Source organism: Micrasema longulum, unplaced genomic scaffold (assembly GCF_059751315.1).
Source record: "Micrasema longulum isolate JH-2025_06_02 unplaced genomic scaffold, ASM5975131v1 h1tg000904l, whole genome shotgun sequence".
Lineage (NCBI taxonomy): Eukaryota > Metazoa > Arthropoda > Insecta > Trichoptera > Brachycentridae > Micrasema > Micrasema longulum.
This window is the reverse complement of record NW_028278095.1, coordinates 52,564-76,302: the sequence shown is the minus strand read 5'-3', so window position 1 is coordinate 76,302 and position 23,739 is coordinate 52,564. Positions and strand designations below refer to the sequence as shown.

General features: G+C 31.5%; 1 protein-coding gene across 1 annotated transcript in view; it reads left to right on the top strand.

Moving 5' to 3' along the window:
- LOC148278240 (multicopper oxidase 3-like) overlaps positions 1–23,739 on the top strand; it is a 56,094-nt gene that overhangs the window by 28,779 nt on the left and 3,576 nt on the right. Inside the window, exons 4-7 of the mRNA XM_088231699.1 lie at positions 13,321–13,484; positions 18,439–18,590; positions 21,129–21,342; positions 23,059–23,262. Of these exons, the coding sequence (XP_088087825.1) occupies positions 13,321–13,484; positions 18,439–18,590; positions 21,129–21,342; positions 23,059–23,262 (734 nt within the window). The remainder of the gene's footprint in view (positions 1–13,320; positions 13,485–18,438; positions 18,591–21,128; positions 21,343–23,058; positions 23,263–23,739) is intronic.

Below are 23,739 nucleotides of genomic sequence, written 5' to 3'. Positions count from 1 at the left end.
AACTCGTTGAAAATGGCCCCTAAAATGGAAATATTTGGGTAATACATGCAAAATACCATCGTCACTAATTTGTAAAAATAATTGTTGTAAGCGCTATAAAGATAAAGTATGATAAATTCATTAGACCTAGCAATTATGTATTAAAGTAAGGAAGAAAAAAAATAAAATCAAATAGACTATTTTTATATTATCATTATTTAATATTAGCGTTCTTACGATTTATCCGAATCCTAGCCGTAAATAACAGTACTGTAAAACAGGAATAAAGCCGTGGTAGAGCAGGATTCGACCCTCGGATCCGTGAATCTATAAAACTTTCGTTGACATAAATATTTTGTTGCTTTTATTTTTATGTTTCTGATCCTTTATAATATGTGTGATGATATACTCATGTGTCTGTGTCAATTAATTGCTCGTCCCAACTCAACACTGGACTTTTAGGCCGACGGAGTTGGGCCTTATGCCTCAAATAATGTGTAATAAACAACCTATGTATCTGTAAATAAATAAATTAATAAATAAAATGACCTATTAAGATAATTATAAAGGTACCTACCATTTGTTTTTTTTTAATTGAATGTTTTTTTTGTAAATTTATTTATTTATTTTATTAGGTAAACAAACAGTATGTACACATATATTGCCAATTTCTTTGTATATAGTGCAAGAAACTCTTGCACACACCAAAAAAATTGTTTACACTTAGTACAATAATTTAAATTATGTTCAATATAATAAATGTAAAAGAAACGAAATGAAAAAATATGTATATAATAATAATAATAAAGTTAAATATCTCCTTCCCTCAATATTTCTATAATTTTTTACCTAAATTTACATATATTTTCACAAAAAATATCAGCCTCGGTAAATATATTGTCATATTGGCCGCATATTCTAGGTAATGTAGATTGTTTAACATAGTTTGTTGACGCGTTTTCAGTGTAAAACAGAAGATTTTGTCTTGTCGGTCTAGATGGCCCACGGAATGGAAGTCTTTTAAGTAGGTTTGGAGAATTAATTTTATTATTTATTAGTTTGAATAAAAATAACTGGTCTAACATTATTCTTCGATTTTTAAGAGAATTTATTCCATGGTACAGCATACTTTCAACATGATTAAAAAAGTTAATGTTTAACCGGTAGTCGACCAGCTTAAAAAAAATAGTTGTACCCTTTCTAGTCTATTAATACTTACATTATAGTAAGGTGACCAAATATGAGTACAGTATTCTAGCTGGGGACGAACAAATGTTTTGTAGAGTTTTTCATATGTCTCTGCATGTTTAAATGGTTTCGATATTAGCATAATAAGTCCGACCATTTTATGTTTTTTTCAGGACTGATTCAATATGAATATTAAACATTAGTTTCGTATCAATAATAACACCTAAGTCGCGAATTTGACTATCTGTTATAGAGATCGGGAAATTATTGTAGTAATAAAATAACTATCCAGAACCCAACGTCTACAAACATTTAAACATTATCAAAATATTGTAAAAAAGGCACGAGTATCTTATTTATAAGAGTAAAGGTGTCACAAGTCACAAGCCGAGAGAGGAACACTTAATGAAATATTCAGTAGGTAAACGTTTTATATGTGAAAACATCCATTGTCCATGCCGAAATTTATCACGATTTTCATGAACCTACGACAGTATTGCGACAAGAGTTTCTTCCGTTCGCATTAGGAAATGAAGCCAGTTGCCTATTTATTTTTTACGCCAGCGTCACACACTTCTTACTGTTACCTTCTTCATAGAAGTATTTCTTATTAATATCACTAGTCCAAAGCAACAGTGAGACATCTCTGAAGAACCTATTCTCAGATAATCGGACTTTGAGGAGGGCGAAGGGTCTGACAAAATTAAATTATTTGAAGTGGTTCATGAATATTATAGTTTTACATAGGTTAACTATCTAACTTCAATATTTTATTATTTAAAAATATTCATTTATTTAAGTTATTAACATATCTGCATGTGTATCTCAAAATCGGAAATTTCGGGTTTATCTCATTGTTGCTTTGGGCTAGCGATATGTACACGGCATTGTTCTCGGACTCATAATTTAAGTAGGCCAATATGTTCGTATGTGCAAAACACGATTTCCTTACCGCTGTTACTTGAAGAGCATGAATATTAGCATAGAGATAGACATTTTCATTTTGATTCAATTTTACTCTTGGTATACTTTCATCGGGGCAATGGGAGTGAAAGTTTTTTGAGAGACGTCTTCCAGTGTTGTAAAAAACTAAAGTTTCTTATTTCGAAAAAATCCACCCGAAAACAAATTCTTGCGTGAACATATAACATGATGATCGGGAGTAATAATATTTTTATTTTATTTTATTATGTAATTTAACCAAGATATATACTAGAAAACATACAATTTGAAAGTATTCGTCGATACAATTTACATGCATATATACCTATCTTCAATTACAGAATTACACAAAATAGATTTATATATTAAGCTGTAATACATATTTTTATACAGGATACAATGCTATAAAAAATAAGATGTTCATGTGTACTTATTAAATAAAATTTATTCCTAAGAGATTATTCGCAAAAGCTTAGAGAGTATCATGAAAAATGACAATTTTATTGTTTCGGGAAAATATGTTATATTCCCGCCACATGCCATAGGCCGGGCCATAGGTGTGTGGTATGTAGCATTACTTGAAAACAAAGGCAGTTTAAATATTTCCCGATGTCCGAGTGTTCTCAATCCCGCATTTGTTTGTATTTTATTTAGAAGGTTAGTATCTAATTTATAGTTACATCGAAAACAACGCGGCGTTTTATCAGATAATCGAAATGAAAAAGAGTTAGAAGTTGCTCGTCATTTAAATTTGAACGTGAATTTGAATGGATTATAATAAGATTAATATATTTTAATAAAAAAGCCTAATGTAGTCTTATGGTTAGCGCGTTTGCTTACTATGCAAATGGCTTAAAATGAAATTATGAAATATTTGTTTTAAAAAAATGTCATTTTACCCTCTAACATTTCTAAGTCCTTGAGCTGGCACCTGAAGTGTAGGACAGATTAGCTTACCTTCTTTTTACAAAAAATGATCAAGATACGCCGCGTTTGGTGTACAAATGCAGTCCCCTATGCACCATTAGGTGCGGTAAGGATTTTTTTTTATTATTAAGGATATAAAACCTACACTAGGTGGAAACTTTTAATAACATTGGAATTCGTTGGAAATGGTTTGTGTGCAAGAATTCCTTAAGAAGCCATATTTGTATCAAAATCAGGGACAACATCGTCTGAATTGGGCATTAGAACGCAGGAATTGGACGGAATTGTTTGTTATCAACCGGGCGAAGGTTTGTAGCCCGCGTTCACCACCACGGCCACGACGGCCACCACGGCCACCATGGCCACCACGGCCACCACGGCCACCACGGCCACCACGGCCACTACGGCCACAGTGTGGGCGAGCATGGCAAGGCATGGCATGGTGTTGGATGTCTGATACTCATAGAGGGTAATATAAACCCCAAAAAAGAATAACAAGATGTGGTCTTAAAGACATTACTGCTGCCCATTATTCGTGATTTATTCGAAGGGGATTCTGAGCAGTGCATCTTTCAGCAGGATGGTGCGCCATATCACGCCGCACGAAGCAACCATAACTGGTTCATTGACCATCCTTTACTATTCACTGTCCTGCCGTGCCCTGACAATAGTCCTGACCTCAATCCATTGAATATTTATGGTTGAAATTAAAAGTGCTGGTGTCGCGTCGGAATCCAAGAAATAAAAGGGAGTTGATCGAGGCCATCATCCACTCGTGGTTCAGGGTTATCAAACTCGAAGATCTCCTGCGTTTGGTGGACACAATGCCTCGAAGAATCGAGGCAGTAATTAAATCGAAGAGATACCCTACAAAATATTAGAAATTAACAGATTAATCGAACGTCAAACATTGTCCTCATTTTAAATTTTTAATGAATTATGAAGGAATCATACCAAAATAAAAGGTAAATGATATTTTTATTGATTAAAAAAATTAATTTAATTAGCTTTTCTGTAAAGCTGCTACATGTCGCTTAGGATCTTTTCCTTTCCACCGTCGTCATATATGAAATTTCTCTGATATTATTTAGTTTATTTATCCTAGACCTCAAGCGTACAAAGAACAATTCTGCATTCGACCATTTAAAAATGCTTGGAATATATATTGTTTATTTATTTATTTAAATCTTCAAGCACAAAGAATAAGTTTTGTGACGGACTTGTTGCAAAGCAATATCTTCCAGCCAATCAAGTCAAAAAAAAAGAGTTGGTCAAAAACTTGTACTAAAAAATAAAATATATAAATCGATGAAAAAACCTAATTAATTGAAAATAACAGCGGTTTTTTTAATGGGGAGATAAGGCTTGCACATATTAACTTAAATAATAGTACATTATGTTATACATATTACAGGATGCGGAATGTAGAATCATGTTATGAGTTTGGAAGGAGAGAGAAAGAGGAACCAAGGAAAGAAAAGGAATAAAAAGATGTATTTAATTTATTTATTTTTTAAATGAAGGGATGTCAGGGTTCTAATAATATTATGTAGTTGTGAAGCAATAAGAATAGGTAGTATTGACTAAACATTAGGCCTTATGCGTTTCTCAAAGATATAATATTTTTTCCATTAAAAAAAAAAGGTTTTAATATGTTTAACGATTATAAAACGTTTTTTAAGCAGAAAGATTAGCAGTTCCTAGTTGGAATAAAAGATATCGCAAAAGAAATATATATTATTTTTTGCTTAAAATGACTTTAGGTTACACGTAGATCACCAACAACATCCGTTTTGTTGAATATAGTACTCAGCGGCTGCTTTTTTGTTTTGTTTCATGAATGTGTGTGTTTATAAAGTATGAGTAATGCGTATCTCACTTAACTGTACCTTTCTCTCTTGCTCCCGACTAATAATAACAAAGTTATTGGCATTGACTTTCATTTCTCTTCAGCTGGTATTTTGCACCATTCAACAGAACAATCTTCGTATTTATGGCGAAAAGCGCCAAGTCATTAAAGTGTGCTTTTAGAAATTTTAGATAAACTAATAACGCCTTTTCTAATTGCTAACTAGGCATAGTAATTGATCTATGAAAAAAGGAACGACCCGCTAATGTTAAATGCGTATTGTCTAACAAACATGAACAGAAACAACTATTTTTGTGAAAGGTTCGCATAAAATATATTTACGTTTACGTATTTTGTACGTTTTTTTCTGGCAATCTATAAATATGTACTTGCATTCTAATGTTCATTTACATTTAAACACAGTAAACTATTTTCATATGTAAGGAAATATTAAAGGTATAAAATAAACACGATAAACATTTTAGGCAGATGCGTAATGTCCGCTATGACCTTATTGTAATGGACATTTGTATTATTGCATTTTTAATAGTATACCTTAAAAAATGGTTTTTCTTGCTGGATATATTAATTAATTTTTATAATTTTAAATTTATATTTAAAATTATGTTTTACAATATTTTTGTATATTATGTCATATTTATATTCTTACTAGTTATATGTATTTGAATGAACCTAATGCTATATTTTATTTCTTACTTTATATGTTTTACCCATAAACCACACTTGAAAAAGCCCTCCGGGCGTTAATGTGAATTGAATAAAATAAATTTTTAAAAAACGTATATTTATATCCAAATAATCTATATAAGAGCATTTAATATATTTATTTAAAAAATATTATTAAGTCATACATTTCTAATTAAAATTCTTAAAATCTTGTCCCTAAAACTGATGAACCATTTAACTGAATTCGTTAAATTTTTACAAATTAACGTTAAATGACAATATAATAAAATAATTGTAAACCATTTCACTTTGTAGGTTATTTATAATATATTGTGTTATTTATTTTTTTTAATTTAATTTTTATTATTATTATTGTATTTTAAAAAAAATATTGGTTAGACGGTAAGAAATTGCTAGCAGCAATCAGTCCGCCTTTTAGTCATGCTTGACTTTGTTTGGTTATTTTGATTAATTGGTTATTAAGATTTATTATTATTAATTTAAAGAGATTTCCGAGTGGTGCCTTATTTCTGGTGTAAGTGTCTGAAGGTGTCAAAATTAGACGAAATTTGCTTCTCGTCTTTCGCTTTACGAGTATGACGTAATCAAAACGGTATTAGCTCAGGTATCTACTAACGTATTGAGCATTTTTTTTAGTAAACGTTAGTAAATATTTGTATAGATATAACCGCTTGCCGATTTTTCCAGTAAACGTTAGTAAATATTTGTATACATATAACCACTTGCCGATTTTTCTATGTCTACCGATTTCGAGTCGTTCTCACAAAGTTTTTTGACCACCAGGTTTATCCTTTAAACATGAATCAAATGCATTTTGTTTTATACTTGCACCAAAGCTAACATCATAACATTGTATTGCACTTGTATCGAGTTCTAGATATTGCACGAGAGTGAATGTTTCGTGTAGTCAATAATTGTTATTCTTTTACTGTTACGGTTAGATGCATTTGTGAAGTAATAACTGAGTAGTCATCGAATACAAATAATATATCACTGGGCAGTAAATCACCAAATTACGAAAGCGCACATAGTACAACTTGATAATATTTTTGTAAAAATAATATTCGCGTTATTGTGTATGAAATGCAGATGATTAAAAAATGGTTGGTATTTTTAAATGAGTCGCGTGACGTAAATCTTATACTCTAAGGACGTAAGATACAAAAGATAACAATTTCATTCAACACGAATTTTGCAGTTTAACATAGGTAGTATTTTCTTTAATTTAAATTTGGAAAAATAAAACTTATACTTTGTTTTTTGATACACTCACTTTATTTTTACCAACTAGTTTCGGTAACCAACTGTTACCTTCTTCAGGGTATTTTTAAGTTATAAAAATACCCTGAAGAAGGTAAAAGTTGGTTACCGAAACTAGTTGGTAAAAATAAAGTGAGTGTATCAAAAAACAAAGTATAAGTTTAAGTTATAAAAATACCCTGAAGAAGGTAACAGTTGGTTACCGAAACTAGTTGGTAAAAATAAAGTGAGTGTATCAAAAAACACAGTATAAGTTTTATTTCTCCAAATTTAATTTAAAATGATACACAAAGTTATTGCAGAAAATATTAAAAATACAGTATTTTTTTTGACTTATTCTCAAAATTTAAGTTCATTTCTCATGAAGTAAGTATAAATAAATTATATACATAAATGACTTTGAGATTGTATACCTAAGAATATATATATTTTAAACATTAAAAAATAAAGATTTATAATACTGTGGAAGTTCAGTGGTTTTTAAAAATATTTTTAAATTTTTTAGTAGACTATCAAACTAAGCCGATATTTTATGTATCGTATTCTAATCGCGATATATTTTTTTTAAGTTTTGTTATTTTAAAAATTACTCCGCCCGTGACGTCACAAGTTCTCGTCTGAGAGTTCTGCTGATTGGTGAGTTTGATTCCCGGAAACCGGAAATGGTCAACCTATCACTGATTGGTCGATTGACAAGAACTTGCGACGTCGTTCAGAGAGGTTGATTTTTATTACTTTTTTCATACATTTTCAGAAAACTTCGCCGTATAATTAAATGCTCTAATTTTTACCCCGCGTAAGATAACATTTTTTTAATCCGATTTCCCGTATCACTGAACTTCCTCATTATGTCAAATTGTTGTCCATGGTAATCTTGTTAACTCCGTTTCGTTCTCCAATCTATTACAATTTGATTCTCATTTTTTAAACCTATAGTTACTAACGACTAATCAAATTTTGTGAACGGTCAGCTCGTTTGCCTACCATGCAAAATGTCTCGGATTTAATTCTCGACATGGATGACATGAAATACTTAAGATTGATAATCTTAACTTCATGTAACAAAAATGATCAAGATACGCTGCGGTTGATGTACCAATGCAGTGTCCTATGCACCATTATGTGCGGGAAGGGAATAATGACAAAATTTTAATTTAAAAAAAGTTCACTTATTTTTAATATATTTACCATAAAAATATAATAATAACATTAAATACGTCTCCAATACAAATTACATTGAAAAAGTATGAAATAAATGTTCTCAATGCCTTTTAATTGCATAAATGTTGATATTATTATTTTTATTATCACACTCGGTGTTCAGATACCATAAAATTAAGATTTTCTTCTGCTACTTTCAATAGAAGGTGCGGTGCATTACACGTCACTAAACATACTTAACGACTGCACTTAAGAGTTAAATTAAAACTGATTGCACGTATATGCAGATATTTATACTAAGGATTTTATAGCGATAGTGAAATCGAATTAAATACTTAATTGCATTAGAAAGAGGGTAGTTATGGTTTATGATGGGTTTAATCGCATTGAAGTATTATCTTATTATTTATTTAGTTATATGATAAACATACGTAGTCTAATCTTTATCTTTATCTTTATAATATATAATTCCTCTGTACGTGTGATGTCACCGTACTACTAAACTTCTTAACCGATTTACTTGCGGTTTTCAGAGAAATATAGATCTTTGCGCTGTGCGTGTTCGTAGATATTAAAATCTTCAATCAAATATGTTGAAAAAAAGTTATGAGCCAAATATTTATTTATCGATCTTCCAGGGTTGCATTCGATGAGAATGCATTTGCAAAAAAATTGAAAGATGTTGTTTTTTTGTGTATAAAGCTAGGGTTTCCTAAGACAGCGGTGCCCGCATCTTAACGGCCGTAGTGAACGGTGATGTGGTGGACAGCCGTCGTAGTGGTGACTAGAGAGTGGTTTTATTTTTTAACGGTGTTATCAACACCATATTTATAGGAAACCACTCTCTAGTCACCGTTACGACGGCTGTCAACCGCATCAATGTTCACTACGGCCGTTAAAATACGGGCACCGCTGTCCTAGGAAACCCTAGCTTAAAGAGTTTGTTTTTGAATGTTTACAAACAGCATTTGTTTTTTGTGGATCTCAATCAGATTCTTTCCTTAAATTCTTAATAATTTCTACCCATTTATTTCTTTTTATTAGATTTTTGGTAAGACTAAAATAATATTAAATTCAATACATTTTTAAAAATCGTATTCCTACGTAAGTACACCACTTTGTTGGTGAGACGACCGGAGTTTGACGTTTGCAAAAAGAATGCCATATTTGAAAAAAAAATAAAAAATAATGTTTTGGAATTTAACCATAATCAAGTACGCACTTGAATTCAATATTTTTTGAATATCAACAATTTTTAGTTCCGAAATTTAATCACAAACAAGTACCTAGATAAAAAGTATATTTCCAAGATGATAGCAGGCAAGCCAACGTTCAGGCAGGACAACGTTTTTCGGGTCCGCTAGTATTATATACAACACAATATTTACATCTATACGTATTTTAACATTATTCATTACTAGTGTACACTCACTATCTTAATTTATAATATTTTTTATGCTTTCTGGCATTTCCACAAATGAACGCAGTTATGCAGAAAGCAGCCAGCCATAGAAAAGTGTAACTGAGATAATAGCACTTTTATGAAAAGAGTTTATAATTAAATCTACACAACAGTTGGAATGTTTTTGACTTTGACAAATGATAAACAATGAAAACATTAGTTTTTTTTATAAAATAAACAAGAATCTTATTGACCAGTTTCAATGATTTTGAAAGTACCGTAAGATTGTTCTAGTGTTGTGGGTGTTTTCTGCAAATTGAGAAATGCCATTTTTGTGATCGACACTATTTTTAGAAGGTGATTATTACAGTTTTTTGTATGAAAGCGGTTTGGCTGTTTTTAGCAGAACATAGAATTGAGATTACTGCACCCGATAACACCAATATCTCATTTTTTCAAAATTGTGGACTAGCTGCTTTCGGCATAACTACGTTCAAATAACTGTATTCCCTTGTGCATAAGGCAGTTCGGGGAAAATGTTTTTTTTTTATTTTCCAGTCTTATACTTTTAGATCCTCTTGGTGCGTAGTTATGAAAGAAATATTTTTTTTTAGTTTGTTTTAAAAATATCTTTGTTAATTTCATTGGCAACATTGAATTTGATTATTTGATCAATTCTCATAATATCTAGATGTTGAATATTTTTTTTAAAGTTTTCTGTTTTTGAAATTATTCCGCTTGTGGCGTCCCAAGTTCTCTTCGATGAGTTGTTCTGATTGGTTAGTTGGCTTTCTGGTGACTGGAGATCTATCACAACACTCTATCATTGGTTGATTTCGGAGAACTAATGACGTTGTTCGAAGTAGTTCTTTTTTAATAAAATCATTTTGATTGATTGTTACACACAGTTTTAGAGAAACTTCTTTGAACAATTAAATACTCCAATTTTTGCCGCGCCTTAAGACATTTTTAAATCCAATTTTTCGTAACACTGAACTTCCTCATTATATTTTACTAAAATAGGCAACTTTTGCTTTAAGAAAAATAAAAAAAAGCTCTAATGATTTACCAAACACGATATTATGTTAAATAGCGCGTGAAAAGCAAAGTTCTTTTATTTTATTATAAGAGTTTCCCCGTACCCAGTTAATGTTTACAATGATTTGAAGCATTTCCATGTTCTCACGTTGATATTTTAACAACTCTTAAAAAATATATCGTAAAAATGGTTCAAAACATGTATAAGAAGCGTTTTTATAATTTATGATACATACAATAGTTTATAGGCACGCAGTACAATAGAAAAAGAAAATCAGACGGAATCATAATTATTAAAACTGGTAGTTTACGTTAGTCGTATTTGTCATTAGAATTTAATAAGGAAAGTGAGTTTTTTTTGTTTGTTTTATTGTTAGAAATTTAATACTCCATTTAAATGAAGGGAAATTGTATTTAGATCCAACAATAGTAACATAAATCGTGTTTACAGTACTGGCAAATTATTTATGAAATGATAATTTTATTTGAAATGACGATAAGAAAACCAACGTGTAGAAAGTGTTGTCTAGTCGATAAACTATCTATATTATATATTATATCTTTGTAGAATATTTACTACGCTAAATTACACATCCGTGTCGTTTTAATCCGGTTGTTAAATCAAGATAGTAAATTAAATAATTAAAACCAACTAAGAAAATGTGTATGTTATATCGCATTTCAAGATCAAATTACATTTTATGCATGATTATTTCTATATTTTTCTACGTAAATTCTATTTATTTTGTGAAAGTACCATATTGATTTCTTTTACAATTTGTTTTCGTTTTTTACTAAATTTAAAAATGACCACCAAAAGTAAAACAAAATGGTAAAGGTCGTTCGAAAAAAAAAATTCTGCTCTACAGGATTTTGTGTTTGCTTTTAAGTTACCTCTATTATTTTATTTGGTTACAAGCCTTTAAAGTGTAATGTCAAGTAGACGAAAGTGAGCATTTTCGACACTTCCTTCTGTTCGAATTCAATCAAGTCAATTCATAAATCTGCTCGCGATATTTGCGCAGTGTACGGTGAAGATTCTGTGAACTATTGACTTATTTATTGTAAAATAATGAAAGAGAATACATTTTTGACCAATTTGTTGTAATTTTCAGTAATGACTCATTTGTAATAATTTATTGTGTCCTCTTGTTCTTTTCATTTGGAATAAGACGAACACAGCTTATGTTAATACTCAATAAATTATTTTGTCTGTCAATCGCTTAACGACATTCCGTGTCCAGGGCCCTGATTATAATGGGAAGTTTACATTTATCTTCAATTTTATCTACAACGTAAGCTTTCTGTATGAAAAGCAGAATATGCATACAATTTTTTTATTCTAAACATGTTCGTTTATAGGTTACCGACGAAGATACTTTGAATTTTCATACAAATATACACACTTTCGTACATACATATAAATTTTTCTTTATTGACTGTAGAAGATAACTCTGTTAAATTCCCATTGTAATCGGGGCCCTGGTGGATTGAAAACAGTTCTGTCTGTGAAATAGAACCAGAACACTTGACTAGGGGTTTTGATTCGATGGCTACTCTTAGGTGAAAATGCCTATTAGTGGCCGGCGCATTTGCCTTCCACGCTTGAGGTCCCAGGTTCGATTCCTGGCAGGGTGGGCTCGAAATATTGATTTTAAAGGTGGCTCTAGTCTCCAGTATTTTATTGTTCATGGACTGGCACCTAAAGCATAAGATTTAGTTGTATTTTTTTTATTGTCCTCTTCGCTGGGAAAAAATGGACATAGCTCATGTAACACCCATTTATTTGATATTTTTAAAATAATAACCCGCTAAGCCTCTATTTCAAAGGCTTATCAGCAGGTAGGAAAGAGAGGATTTAGAAAGAAGCTATGAAAAATACGCCACAACACCCAGACCAATTGAGAAAAAAATATTTCTTGAATTTCTTTCTTGCAACTGGCGGGATCGAACCCGCGACGCTAGTTTCACAGTTAGCCGTCTAACCAACTGCGCCACGGCGCCTATCTATATATCTTACCTAGTTATCGTAATTTTTGAATTTATGGTTGTGTGCACTGAAATATCGTGGGTTTACTGGCAAAAAACGTTAACTCGAAAATATGCGGATTTGACTTAATGATGCAGTTTTATAAAGTTTTTAACGGTCTACAAACTGGCATAATACACTAAGTAGTCATATTAAATTTCATATATCTGTAGTTTTAAAAATAAATTTAAGGTTTAGTCGTATACCCGGTATTTTATTCAGGTTAAAAGTTTTAAATAACTTAATATTTATTGATTGATTTGGTGTTTATTTTGTAGAACTCCATATTTAAACTAATAATTAGAAATCAAACACTGATTTAAGTCTACTGAACACTTTATTTTATTTTTACAAATATAAACATATAAAAATAAAAACTTCGTGACAATTGTTTCGCCTTATGAGGGCATTTTCAAACGAATGTCATAAATATAAAATAATCATTTTCAAACGAATGTCATAAATGTGAAAAATCATAAAAATAAAATAAAGTGTTCAGTAGACTCAAATCAGTGTTTGATTTCTAATTATAAATTTTAAAACTTAATATTTACTTAATATAAAATCAAGAAACGGAAAAATTAAAAACATGCTCTTAAATGAGCACTTAACATCTTACTATATTTAAATAATATATAAAATAGTAAAATTGGAACAAAACTTAAATGCTTGATTTCCCAAAACAGGGATTTGAGAGTTTAAGCTTTTTGCCAGTATACCCACAATATTATCTGTGGTTGTGTGTGAATAATGTATCGTGATGGGAAACAAAATATATTTATTTCAATAATTTGACCTTTTAAAGTTTTAAGCCTTTGTATGTCGATCATTTTTCAGGATTTCCGTATCTGCTGGCGAAACGTATAGAATACGTATGATAAACGCAGTTCCTCTGGACTGTCCGCTGTCAGTAATGCTGGCTGGACACGACGCTACAATCATTGCTGCTGATGGAAGGGCCGTCAAACCTACGGTGACCAAATCATTCGTGATACTTCCAGGTAACAAATATATTCTCGATGATTTTGGGTTTATAAAAAAAAAATATCTTTAAGAATGTGGTAAATAATTCCTTTGCGCGCAGGATGTAATATCGTGTTACCAGAAGCTAAAACGGAATATTCTAAAGTTGACGTTGAAAAAAAAAAAAAACATGGATACATACTGTAAAATAATTTCTTTTCCATAATTTGTAAAAATAAGCAAATAATTTAACCCTGTTAATGCAAAATAAATTAAAAATCATCAGTACGCCGGTCATCTTACGTGCGTGCGCGCACCCCCCATCTCTGTCAATAACCGACTGTATCTCTTTTCTCACAAACACCGGCCACAGAACAGCGTTTTCGCCTTTCTTGTTCCGAGTTCTATCTTCGTGCTCTCTTTCATATATATTTATTGCTGTATTGGCGTTACATTAATTCTTCGCTTAGCAAGAATAAATATTTTTTGTTATAAAATTCAGCACAGTTATGCAAATTTTACTTACCAAATTCGGTGTAAAAATGTCTATTTGAAGATTACAAAAATCTTTATCATTAAAAAAAAATAAGAGAGATATATCAAGTCTTGTATCGTATGTACACTAGTGTGACATCACAGCTACACAAGAGTTAAGAAATGAAATTATAATAATTAGTTGTATGTAATATCATTCGTATTTTAAGCTGTACCTTAATTTATCACTTGCGAGGTAAGGTTATCAGTCTTACGCTCCAGAAACAATGAAATATTGCAGTTTAGAAACACCTTTAAAATCAATTATATCTCGTCCACCCGGCCAGGAATTGAACCCAGGACCTCAAGGGTGGTAGGCGAAACCACCAACCACTACACTACGTAGCGGACTTATCTCCACTTAATTTTCGTTTTCAGGATTTTTACTTGAGATTAGTCATCGAGTCGAAAATACTCGTCCGGGATTCTGGTTCTGTTTCACACAAAGTTTTCATTTTTATTTATACATTTCAAATTTATTTTCAGTTTACATATTCACGAACTTATTATGGCTTTTTAGGCTGTGTTAGGGCCATAATAATTAACAAGTAAAAAATATAAAAAAATAAATTGAATATTTTAAAAATTTAATTTTATTCACAGAATCGAATTAGAAATAAAACATATTTAAAAATATAAATATATTTATATTTATATATATATAAATATGTATGCTAATAAAAAATAAAAATTCTAAGTGTTGCCATAAATACTCAGTTGTATGCGAGTAGAAAAAAAAAATTATAAACATGCTTATATGGGAGAGCGGTTTAAATTTTTTTTTGACACTATGTCACAACTTGATGACGCATTTTTCGCACATCCGTCGTTGTTCTACGATCCCGATGAAATTATTAATAAAGGCGTTTGTTAATAAATACATACATACATAATACAATAGCAATAATAAGAATAACAATCCAAAGAAATAACAATAAATGCTTTAAAAATAATGAAAATGGAAATTATGCATAGTTACAAACATAATTCAATACAAACTCTGTTAATGCATTAAAATGTAATCTCACTCGTTATTTTTTAGAAAAGGAATGAATTTATTTAAAAATATATTATTAAAATTAACTTTGTTTTCTTGGATACGTATTTTTGTTTATTTCTTTATATTTACATTATACATTTGTGGATTTATTGCCAAATTCCAACTTCTTCCAACCAACTGATAAAATAAAGGTGGTATTAAGATTATTTAAGCTTTCATATTGCTCCAAAAAACGTATTATTTATAAAGTATTATTGTAGCATTATTTTTCTTTTTCATTATTACCTAGCTAAATACTAGCCACTTTATGTTTACCCATGTTAAATTATTCTCAATTTAACTTTGTTATATTTATATTTAGAACATAAGATTTTCTCACGTTAATTGTTATCTTAGATATGTTATGTTTTTTTTTTGCAGTTTTAAAAAAATAAATTATTTAACTAATTTGTTTAGTTTTGATTATGCAGTTGAATTATATAGTTATATTTCATATTATATATTACATAATGAATTGTTCACTGCTGTGATTATTTCTGTAAAACTTTTTATGGTAAAAGGTTCATTGAACCGTTGATATATAAATAAATAAATAATCTAGAAAACACAAAACTGTACTAAAACTGTCCTTCATCCGCTCGGATACGAAACAATTTTTCAGATTCACGACTGAAAGGGTTAAGATGAAACGTAGTCTACTTTGGGCTGTAATTTTCAAATCGTAATGAAATTTTACACGTGGATTATGTATATGTTGATAATATTTTTATACTAAGTGGTACCTAAGGTCAAGTAGATTTTATACACGTTCAAGGGCGTAGATTGACTAATTTTTAAATAAGGTACGGCGCATTATTGCTAAACATTTCGTATTTATGTTTAAAAACCGGTTAGGTGTAAATATACAGGAAAAATTTTATACTCGTGGTTTACCTTGAGTGCATGTCAGTTAGATACTGGTTTGTTTGGCAAATATTTCGAGCAATTTCTTATAAATCTATCATAATTGTTTCCCTAACCGCATCAATGGTGCAGAAGGCACTGCACGATACACTAACCACGGCATATCTCGATATTTTTCTTATTTTTAGAAAAATATCAATATGCATGTTCTTATAATTCACGCAAATATTTCAATTTCAGGGGGCATTTTTAACGATTTGCAAATAACTCACTATTAGAAAACTAGAATCAAGTTGGAGTAGAGTGGGCTTCGAACCTCGGACTTTTGATTTGTGAATCCGCAATACTAGCAACGCAATACATTATATAGTTGAATTAACAATGTATTCCTCATCGGGAAAACCCGTGCCGAGGAAGACATTTTATAATTTTAGTTAAGTTTGATTAATTTATTTTTACCCAAAGAATAGACTTTTTACGTAAAATATACAATAAATCATTGATTTAAATTTAAATGTATTGTTACAAATCTCAATTAAGTGTAGGTAGCTTGAAATTCTATACTGTTAAATGTAATATTCTAGAGTAAAAGACATCTAATTATTTAATGTCAAACAGGGAATGAAGAATACAGTTCTATGTACGAAATATAATCTAGGAAAATCCCGGTTTTTTGACTCGATGATTTTTTTTGGGTGAAAATTATGAAATAAATCGAGTAAATATAAGTCCACCTTGCAGTGTAGTGCTTGGCACGTTCGCCTGCCATGCTTCATGTGTTCGATTCCTTGTAAGGTCGTCATGAAATATTAATTTGAAATGTGGTTTTACACCGATGTTATTCTATCGTTCCTGGATTGGCACCAGAAGTATAAGACTGATCACCTGACTTCTATGTCGACCCCTTGGATATAAGGCTTTACTCCTTTGTACACACTAACACAACCTACTGGATATTAAAGGTATCAGGAAGTGCTAAAAGTTACAACTGCGTCCATTTATTTAACCGCTCGAATGTCAAACTAACGGAACGCAAAATGTACCATAACTGTCGAGCATTTTGTCTGTGCGCACTGGTTTTTGAGCCTTTTTTGCGAACGCAATTTTTACGTTCAAACGGAACATAATTGCTGATGGATTGCAGTTCTTGGTTGGCCTTTATAGGATGTTCTTTAAACCCTGTCACATCCGAAACCACAATGACCAGTATGGGTAAGAAGACATATTAGCATATTAAAAAAAATATTTAGGACAAATATAAAAAAAAAAAAAAAAAAATATTAAAAAAAACAAATGGTTGCCTACTTCTGCAGGGGAAAAGTGAGGGGAGCGCGGCGCAGTATCAGACCCCCCCCTCCCGCTACTCGTTTCTGCCCTGCAGAAGTAAGTAACTATTTGATTTTTGTGATATTTTATTTTTAAAAAAAATATTCGTTCTAAAAAAATATTTTAATGTGCCAATATGTCTTCTGGCTCATACTGATCATAGTGGTTTCGGATGTGACAGGGTTTAATGAACACCTGAATAAACTGTATTTACGTGCTTTTAACTCTGCAATGACGTCTTTATACGATTGTAGCACGACATTCTTAGAGCGATTTTGTACTTTTGTCTTCGGAAAAACGACAAAGACTGCATCTCAAAACCATGCTTTTTTTTTCAATAAAAATCATTGTAGGATATTCAGGCCATCAGTAAATAGGTAGTAAAACGGTATTTAAACAAATACTGGATAAAATGAGCACCTTCTTTATGGCGTTCATTATCAAACCAATCTACCCACTCGTGATCATATCATATAATATTATGTATTTTAAAAATATTTATAAAATTTTATATAAACCGGAAAAAACAATGTCTAAACTGTGTTACAAAACAACCCATGTAGAATTTATTCCGCCAACTATTACTTTATTTCAATAAAACTACCTAATTGATTTTATTTTTTAAATGTATCCCTAAATACAACCAATAATGAAGAAATACTTACATTTATCGTTTTATTGCACTTTGATTTCACAAAACCGGAAAACACTAAAAGTTAAAATCGCGATTCGTTGAATGTGGTTTTCAGCACTGTTACGACGCTAACGACGTTGCCAAATGACCGGTATTAATTATTTTATTTAAAAAGTAGTACGAAAAATCCATTTTAGGCCCTAAAATCTACAATAACAAGGAAAATAAAGCGAATACGCTCTGGCATTCGAACGGTTAATATAATTTGTAAAGAAGGTTCACAAATTGTTTTAAATAATAAATAATCATTGTCATATGAAACCTTGTTATTCCAAGTGGTCGAATTGTAAAAAAAATATCCAGATACAAATGCAGTGCCCTTTGCAGCACTGGGTCCAGGTAGAGAAATGATGATGATGATTGGTACAGTACATAGATCACATTAAATGTTAAAAACTGTTTTTTTTACTGTGATATTTTATAGTTCGTATATTTTATGGCCTGATGTGTAAGACTGATCATACCTTCACAAAACAGACGATTGGGTGTGATGATGAAAATATTTAGTATAATTTGAAATTTGAAATATTTTCAGGGGAAAGGATGGACTTTGTTTTGAATGCAAATCAGAAACCTTCTACCTATGAACTGAGGATAAAAGGACTTGCTGTTTGTGAGAACTTAATTCACAAAGCAGTCATCACCTATGAAGGAGAAGAGGAAAAAACAGAAGAAATAATGGAAGTGGTACGTATTGAATAAAAAATAAAACAAATAAACAAAAGGATTATTTAAATCTGGGTATTTACTAGGCCTGTGAATTAAATGTTTGTCGCAAGAGGCAAAATTAGGAGTCCTGGTCCCGACCCTGATGTATGGGAGCGAAGTATGGACTTGGAAAAACAGGGATGAAAGTAGGCTGAATGCTGTCAAAGTGCGATCTCTCATTCGAATGTGTGGTAAAACTATGTACGATAGATGCACAAATGTTGAGATCCCTACCTTATGAAAGGCTGAGACAAGCATTATCGACAAAATCAAGAAAGGAGCTCTGCGCTGGTTTGGACATGTAGAACGAATGGACAGCGAAAGAACGGCTAAGAATATTTACAATGCGAATGTTGATGGATGCAGAAATAGAGGTAGACCGAGAAAGACATGGCATGACCAAATCCAACAAATATTTGAAGATGGACATGTCAAAAGTCGGAATAATCGGCGCGCGTGCATGAGAAAATGTATGAATGTAGAAGAAGCGAGATCTGTATGCAAAGATAGAGTGATGTGGCGTTCTCTCCTCTCTGCCTACCCTTACGGGGAAACGGCGTGATGGTTTGTTGTTGTTGTTGTTGTTGTGAATTGTCATAGTGGCCGACAATTATTATACATTGTATAACATTCGATGTTCTGCTTATGTTTGAACGGCCGTATTTCTTCATTATTTTTAAATCAATTGAATTTTTTTTAATTCATGGATCTGAAATTGCAACGAGTATTTATTTCACCTAAAAGAAATATCTTAATATTTTTCCCATGGCCGGGCTAAACAAAGAATAGGTACAGTTCTGTATGTGAAATAATACTCTAGTACTAGGGCTCTAGCCCCGAAAGAGTGTTTTATACTCGATGACTACTCTTAGGTTAAATTCCTCGAGTGGAGATAAGTCGCATCACGATGTACCGGTTAGAGCATTTGCCTACAAACCTTGAGATCACAGGTTTAATTCCTGGCAGGGTCGACGGGGATGTAAATATTTAAACGTGATTTTCATACTGAATGATCGTGATTCGCTGCAATTGTGATAGGAAAATGATGATACTAAAAAAATTAATATTTAAAAAAGTCACTGAGAACCGAAACCCATAAGGAAGATGCGAGTGTTTGCTGTAAACCATTTACAGGGATAAATCCAGGATAACAAAATCACATTTTCAGAATCTTATTATTCTTTAATGACTACTTTTTTATATCAAAGATACTTGTGTCCATTTATTTCTTTATAAAATCCCTCTTCACTTTATGGTTTTGTATTTGTTTACAAAAATACGTACATTTCAAATTGTGTTAATTAGGTTTTCCTTTTGATTTCATTTTACCTTGGATAGTGAATTAACTACTTAACTGCCAAGAATGGATATTGCCTCATGTGAATTACCGTTTTTTACCGCTGTGTTGCAGTATGATTGATATAAAGTGCTTAAATATATCAAAACCTGTTATTGTGACTAATAAGAAATAAATATTATGCAATATTTTCAAAAATTTTGTATCGTATCAGCGCTATGATTTTTTAGAGTTTTGTTATTTTGAAAATACTCTACGTGTAACGTCACAAGTTCTCTTCGGTGAGTTCTGCTCATTGGTAAGTTGGCTTTGAGTAAACTGGAAATCTTTCACAACACTATCAGTGATTGATTCGAAAGAACTACTGACGTTGTTCAAAGTAGTACATTTTTTTCATACATTTTCAAGAAACTTCCACATACAATTTAGTGCTCTAATTTTTACCGAGCGTAAGAAAACAGTTTTCATGTACAATTTACCGTAGTACTGAACTTCCTCTAGCTCCCCGTAGATCTAACCATTACTATCTAGACTCTAGGCTCAAGGTTTTGGCATTGGAAGCAAAATGTCTGTATTAGAGTTCGAAAATTTTGAAGTTTACAGATGTCAAATGTATCCATCTCTGTTGTAACATGTTAAAAAGAAGATAAAATAGTTCAAATTCATTTTAAGCACGATGTTTTAGAAGTGAGTAATTATGCGTACCTTCGGTGATACTTCAATACCGCGTAACTGTCAATTGAATTATCGTCTCAAACTCACAGCTCAAAGGTCCGTGGTTCGAATCCCACTCTACCCTAACTTGATTCCCATTTTCTAATAGTGTGTTACTTACAACTCGTTGAAAATGGCCCTCAAAATGAAATATTTAGGTATATCATAAGAATGCCAAGATTTCCTTTTAAAAAAAAAAATTTTTTTTTTGACTGGGGTTCCTAAAAAGTGTTCTGTTAATATATTACTTGCGATTTTAAAGAACCAAAATACCACTGGAGTATAAAAAAAAAAACATTATTTAGAGTAAAAATAGCAATTATTAAAAACTAACAGTTCTTAGTCCCTATAATGAATTTATTTCAGTGTGACATTTTTGTTAAAAAAAGTAACACGGTATTGCAGTATCAGGAATAATATTATGTGTCTATTTAAATTTCTCAGGATAGCTATAAACATTTACAATGGCTTTGAAAGACGTAATAAATTTGTTTTTAAATTTACAGGATGAAAAAGCAGCGATCAAAGAAAAAGTGACATATGGTCAGCAGTTATATTCCATCACTGGTCCTCCTGCAGATCTTACCGTTTCTCCCATTGGTGAACAGAGAGTGTATCTCCAAGTCGATGCTAAATCAATTCGTGTTAATGATGAAGACAATGAATATAGGTATCTTAGTGATGCCATGCCCGTACCACCTTTCTATCCATCTGAAATCAGTAAGTAGAAAAACAAAATTTGAACTCTTAAACCTAATTGCAGAATATAAATATAAAAAATAATACTACCAAATAAAGAAATTCTTATGAAGAAAAGGGTATGCACAAATCTTTCTAGATAAACAATCATCGTTCCTTTTCCACACCACAACCGCTGTGTGCATTGATCATTTTAATCACATAAAGGTAAGATGATCAGTCTTACGCTTCCACTAATATTCCAGTATAAAAACATCCTCTTAAATAAATATTTCATATCAACTTTATTGAGAAACAAGTCTCAACTCCATGGAACTAATTACCTGTGTTGAGTTGGGATGAATAATAATATACTACAGTAATAAGGTTTGCCTTCGACCTAAAAAAGCTCAGCCGAAATCAAGTAAGGGTTATCACTAGAACCCTTACAGGGCACTGCAGATTGAACAAACACCTTGCTAGAATGAATCTTTCCGAAACTTCTAGATGTAGATTCTGCAGTACAGATGAGGAAACACCTATTCACATTCTATGTGAGTGTAATGCTTTGCATCATAAAAGGAGCCTCATCCTCGGAGGGACCACTAGTTAAACCCGAGGATGTTGAAGAGCTCGCTCCCTGCCTAATAGCCCGATACTTTATGAATCTGGGCTTGGAGGGGGAGATTTAGCAAAATGTAAACTCTTGCCTTCCACACAGTAGCCAGGCTCTTTATAGACCCGGGCTTAAGAAACTATTTACGGGGACCCGTCACAATAGATCTTCAAAGGTCACAGTGACGTCAGGAGCTTGTATAGAACAATAATAATGATACAATAATAATAAAATATAATATTAAAGTATAATAGGAACATAAATAAAAAAATAACACATAGCATATCAATATAGAAAAATCAAACAGAGACAAACATTGGATTTACATAGAACAACCAACTCAAATTAATCAAGATTTCTGGCTTAATTTATCTTTCCGAATATTAACCTAAAACTATATATGGCTGTTAATTTTGTAGGATACAGTTAGATCAAAATATTTATGTTAAATAATATTTGTACCTTAAAGGAGAAACCACGGGAGTCACATTAAATGAAATGTTCAGGAAAGAAGATTTTGTGATTGTGCGATTTCCAAAACATCATAACTTTTGAACCAAATGATATACTTTCAACCTATAAGTTAAATGAAAAATAATGGTAACTTTCATTGAAAATAATACGTATTAAAATAGCGTATTTGGGAGTAATGATGTTTTTTGTAATAAAACAAAGTGAACTTCGGATATTTATTTCAACTTAAAAAATCATTTTTATGATGAAAGTGGACTTCGGTGTTTTATTCAGGTATAAAATAGCTTATTGCAATAATTTATGCATTTTTAACTTCAAAACGGCAAAAGTGGACTCCCGTGTTTTATCCTCTTAGGTACGGATAAACTGATATAAATTGATTTCAGTATTTGTGTAATAATTAAAAAAAACGGAAACAAAAGAAGAATGTTTATTTTATTTTTCTTATTCTTATTTTTTAGAACAATGTTTTAATTTTGGGCCCATTCTTTTTTAGTCGCAAATAAATGTTTTAGAAAATAGGATATAAATTGTATTAGAGGGGGGTTAGAACCTCGGGCTTATGTTCCGGATTCTGTGATACTACCCATATGACCACAGCCTGTCTTATTTGTATTTTACACAAGGTTATTTATATAATATAACTAATATAAAACTTTTTATTGTAGCTATGGATGATATAACTCAAGTGATTCAAATAAACGGAAAAAGCTTTATGTACCCAAATGCTCCAATACTGACACAAGACAGTGACGTAATAAAGCGAACAATATGTCCTGTAGGCCTAGAATACAGAGCCAAAGTGGTTGAATGTGTTCAGTTACTCGATGTGGATTACAAGGCTACGCTGGAATTAGTTATTGTGGATGAAGGTAAATATAAATAAACAAAATTAAAAACCATAACTTGTGCTTGTGGCCTGTTTTTCAAGAGGGATTAGCCTCCTGCGAGGTCGGTTTCCAGCTGCCGATCCATCTCTCTAGTGGTCTACCCGGGGTCGTCTACCTCGGGGTTGGCCGTGCAATGTAATGTGAGGGAATCTGATAACAGCATTTGTTGAAATATAAATAATAATAATTTGTAATAATTTATCATCATCATCATTCTTATTACGCACCAAATGGTGTAATGGGAACTGCACTCATACATCTTCTCATGCACGCATGCCAATTATTCGGACTTTTGTCATGTCTATCTTCGAGTATTTGTTAAATATGGCATGCCATGTATTTCTCGGTCTTCCTCGTTTTCTGCATCCATCACCATTCACACTGTAAATGTTTTTAGCCGTTCTTTTGCCGTTTATTCGCTCTATATGTCCAAACCAACTTAGAACTCCTTTTTTGACT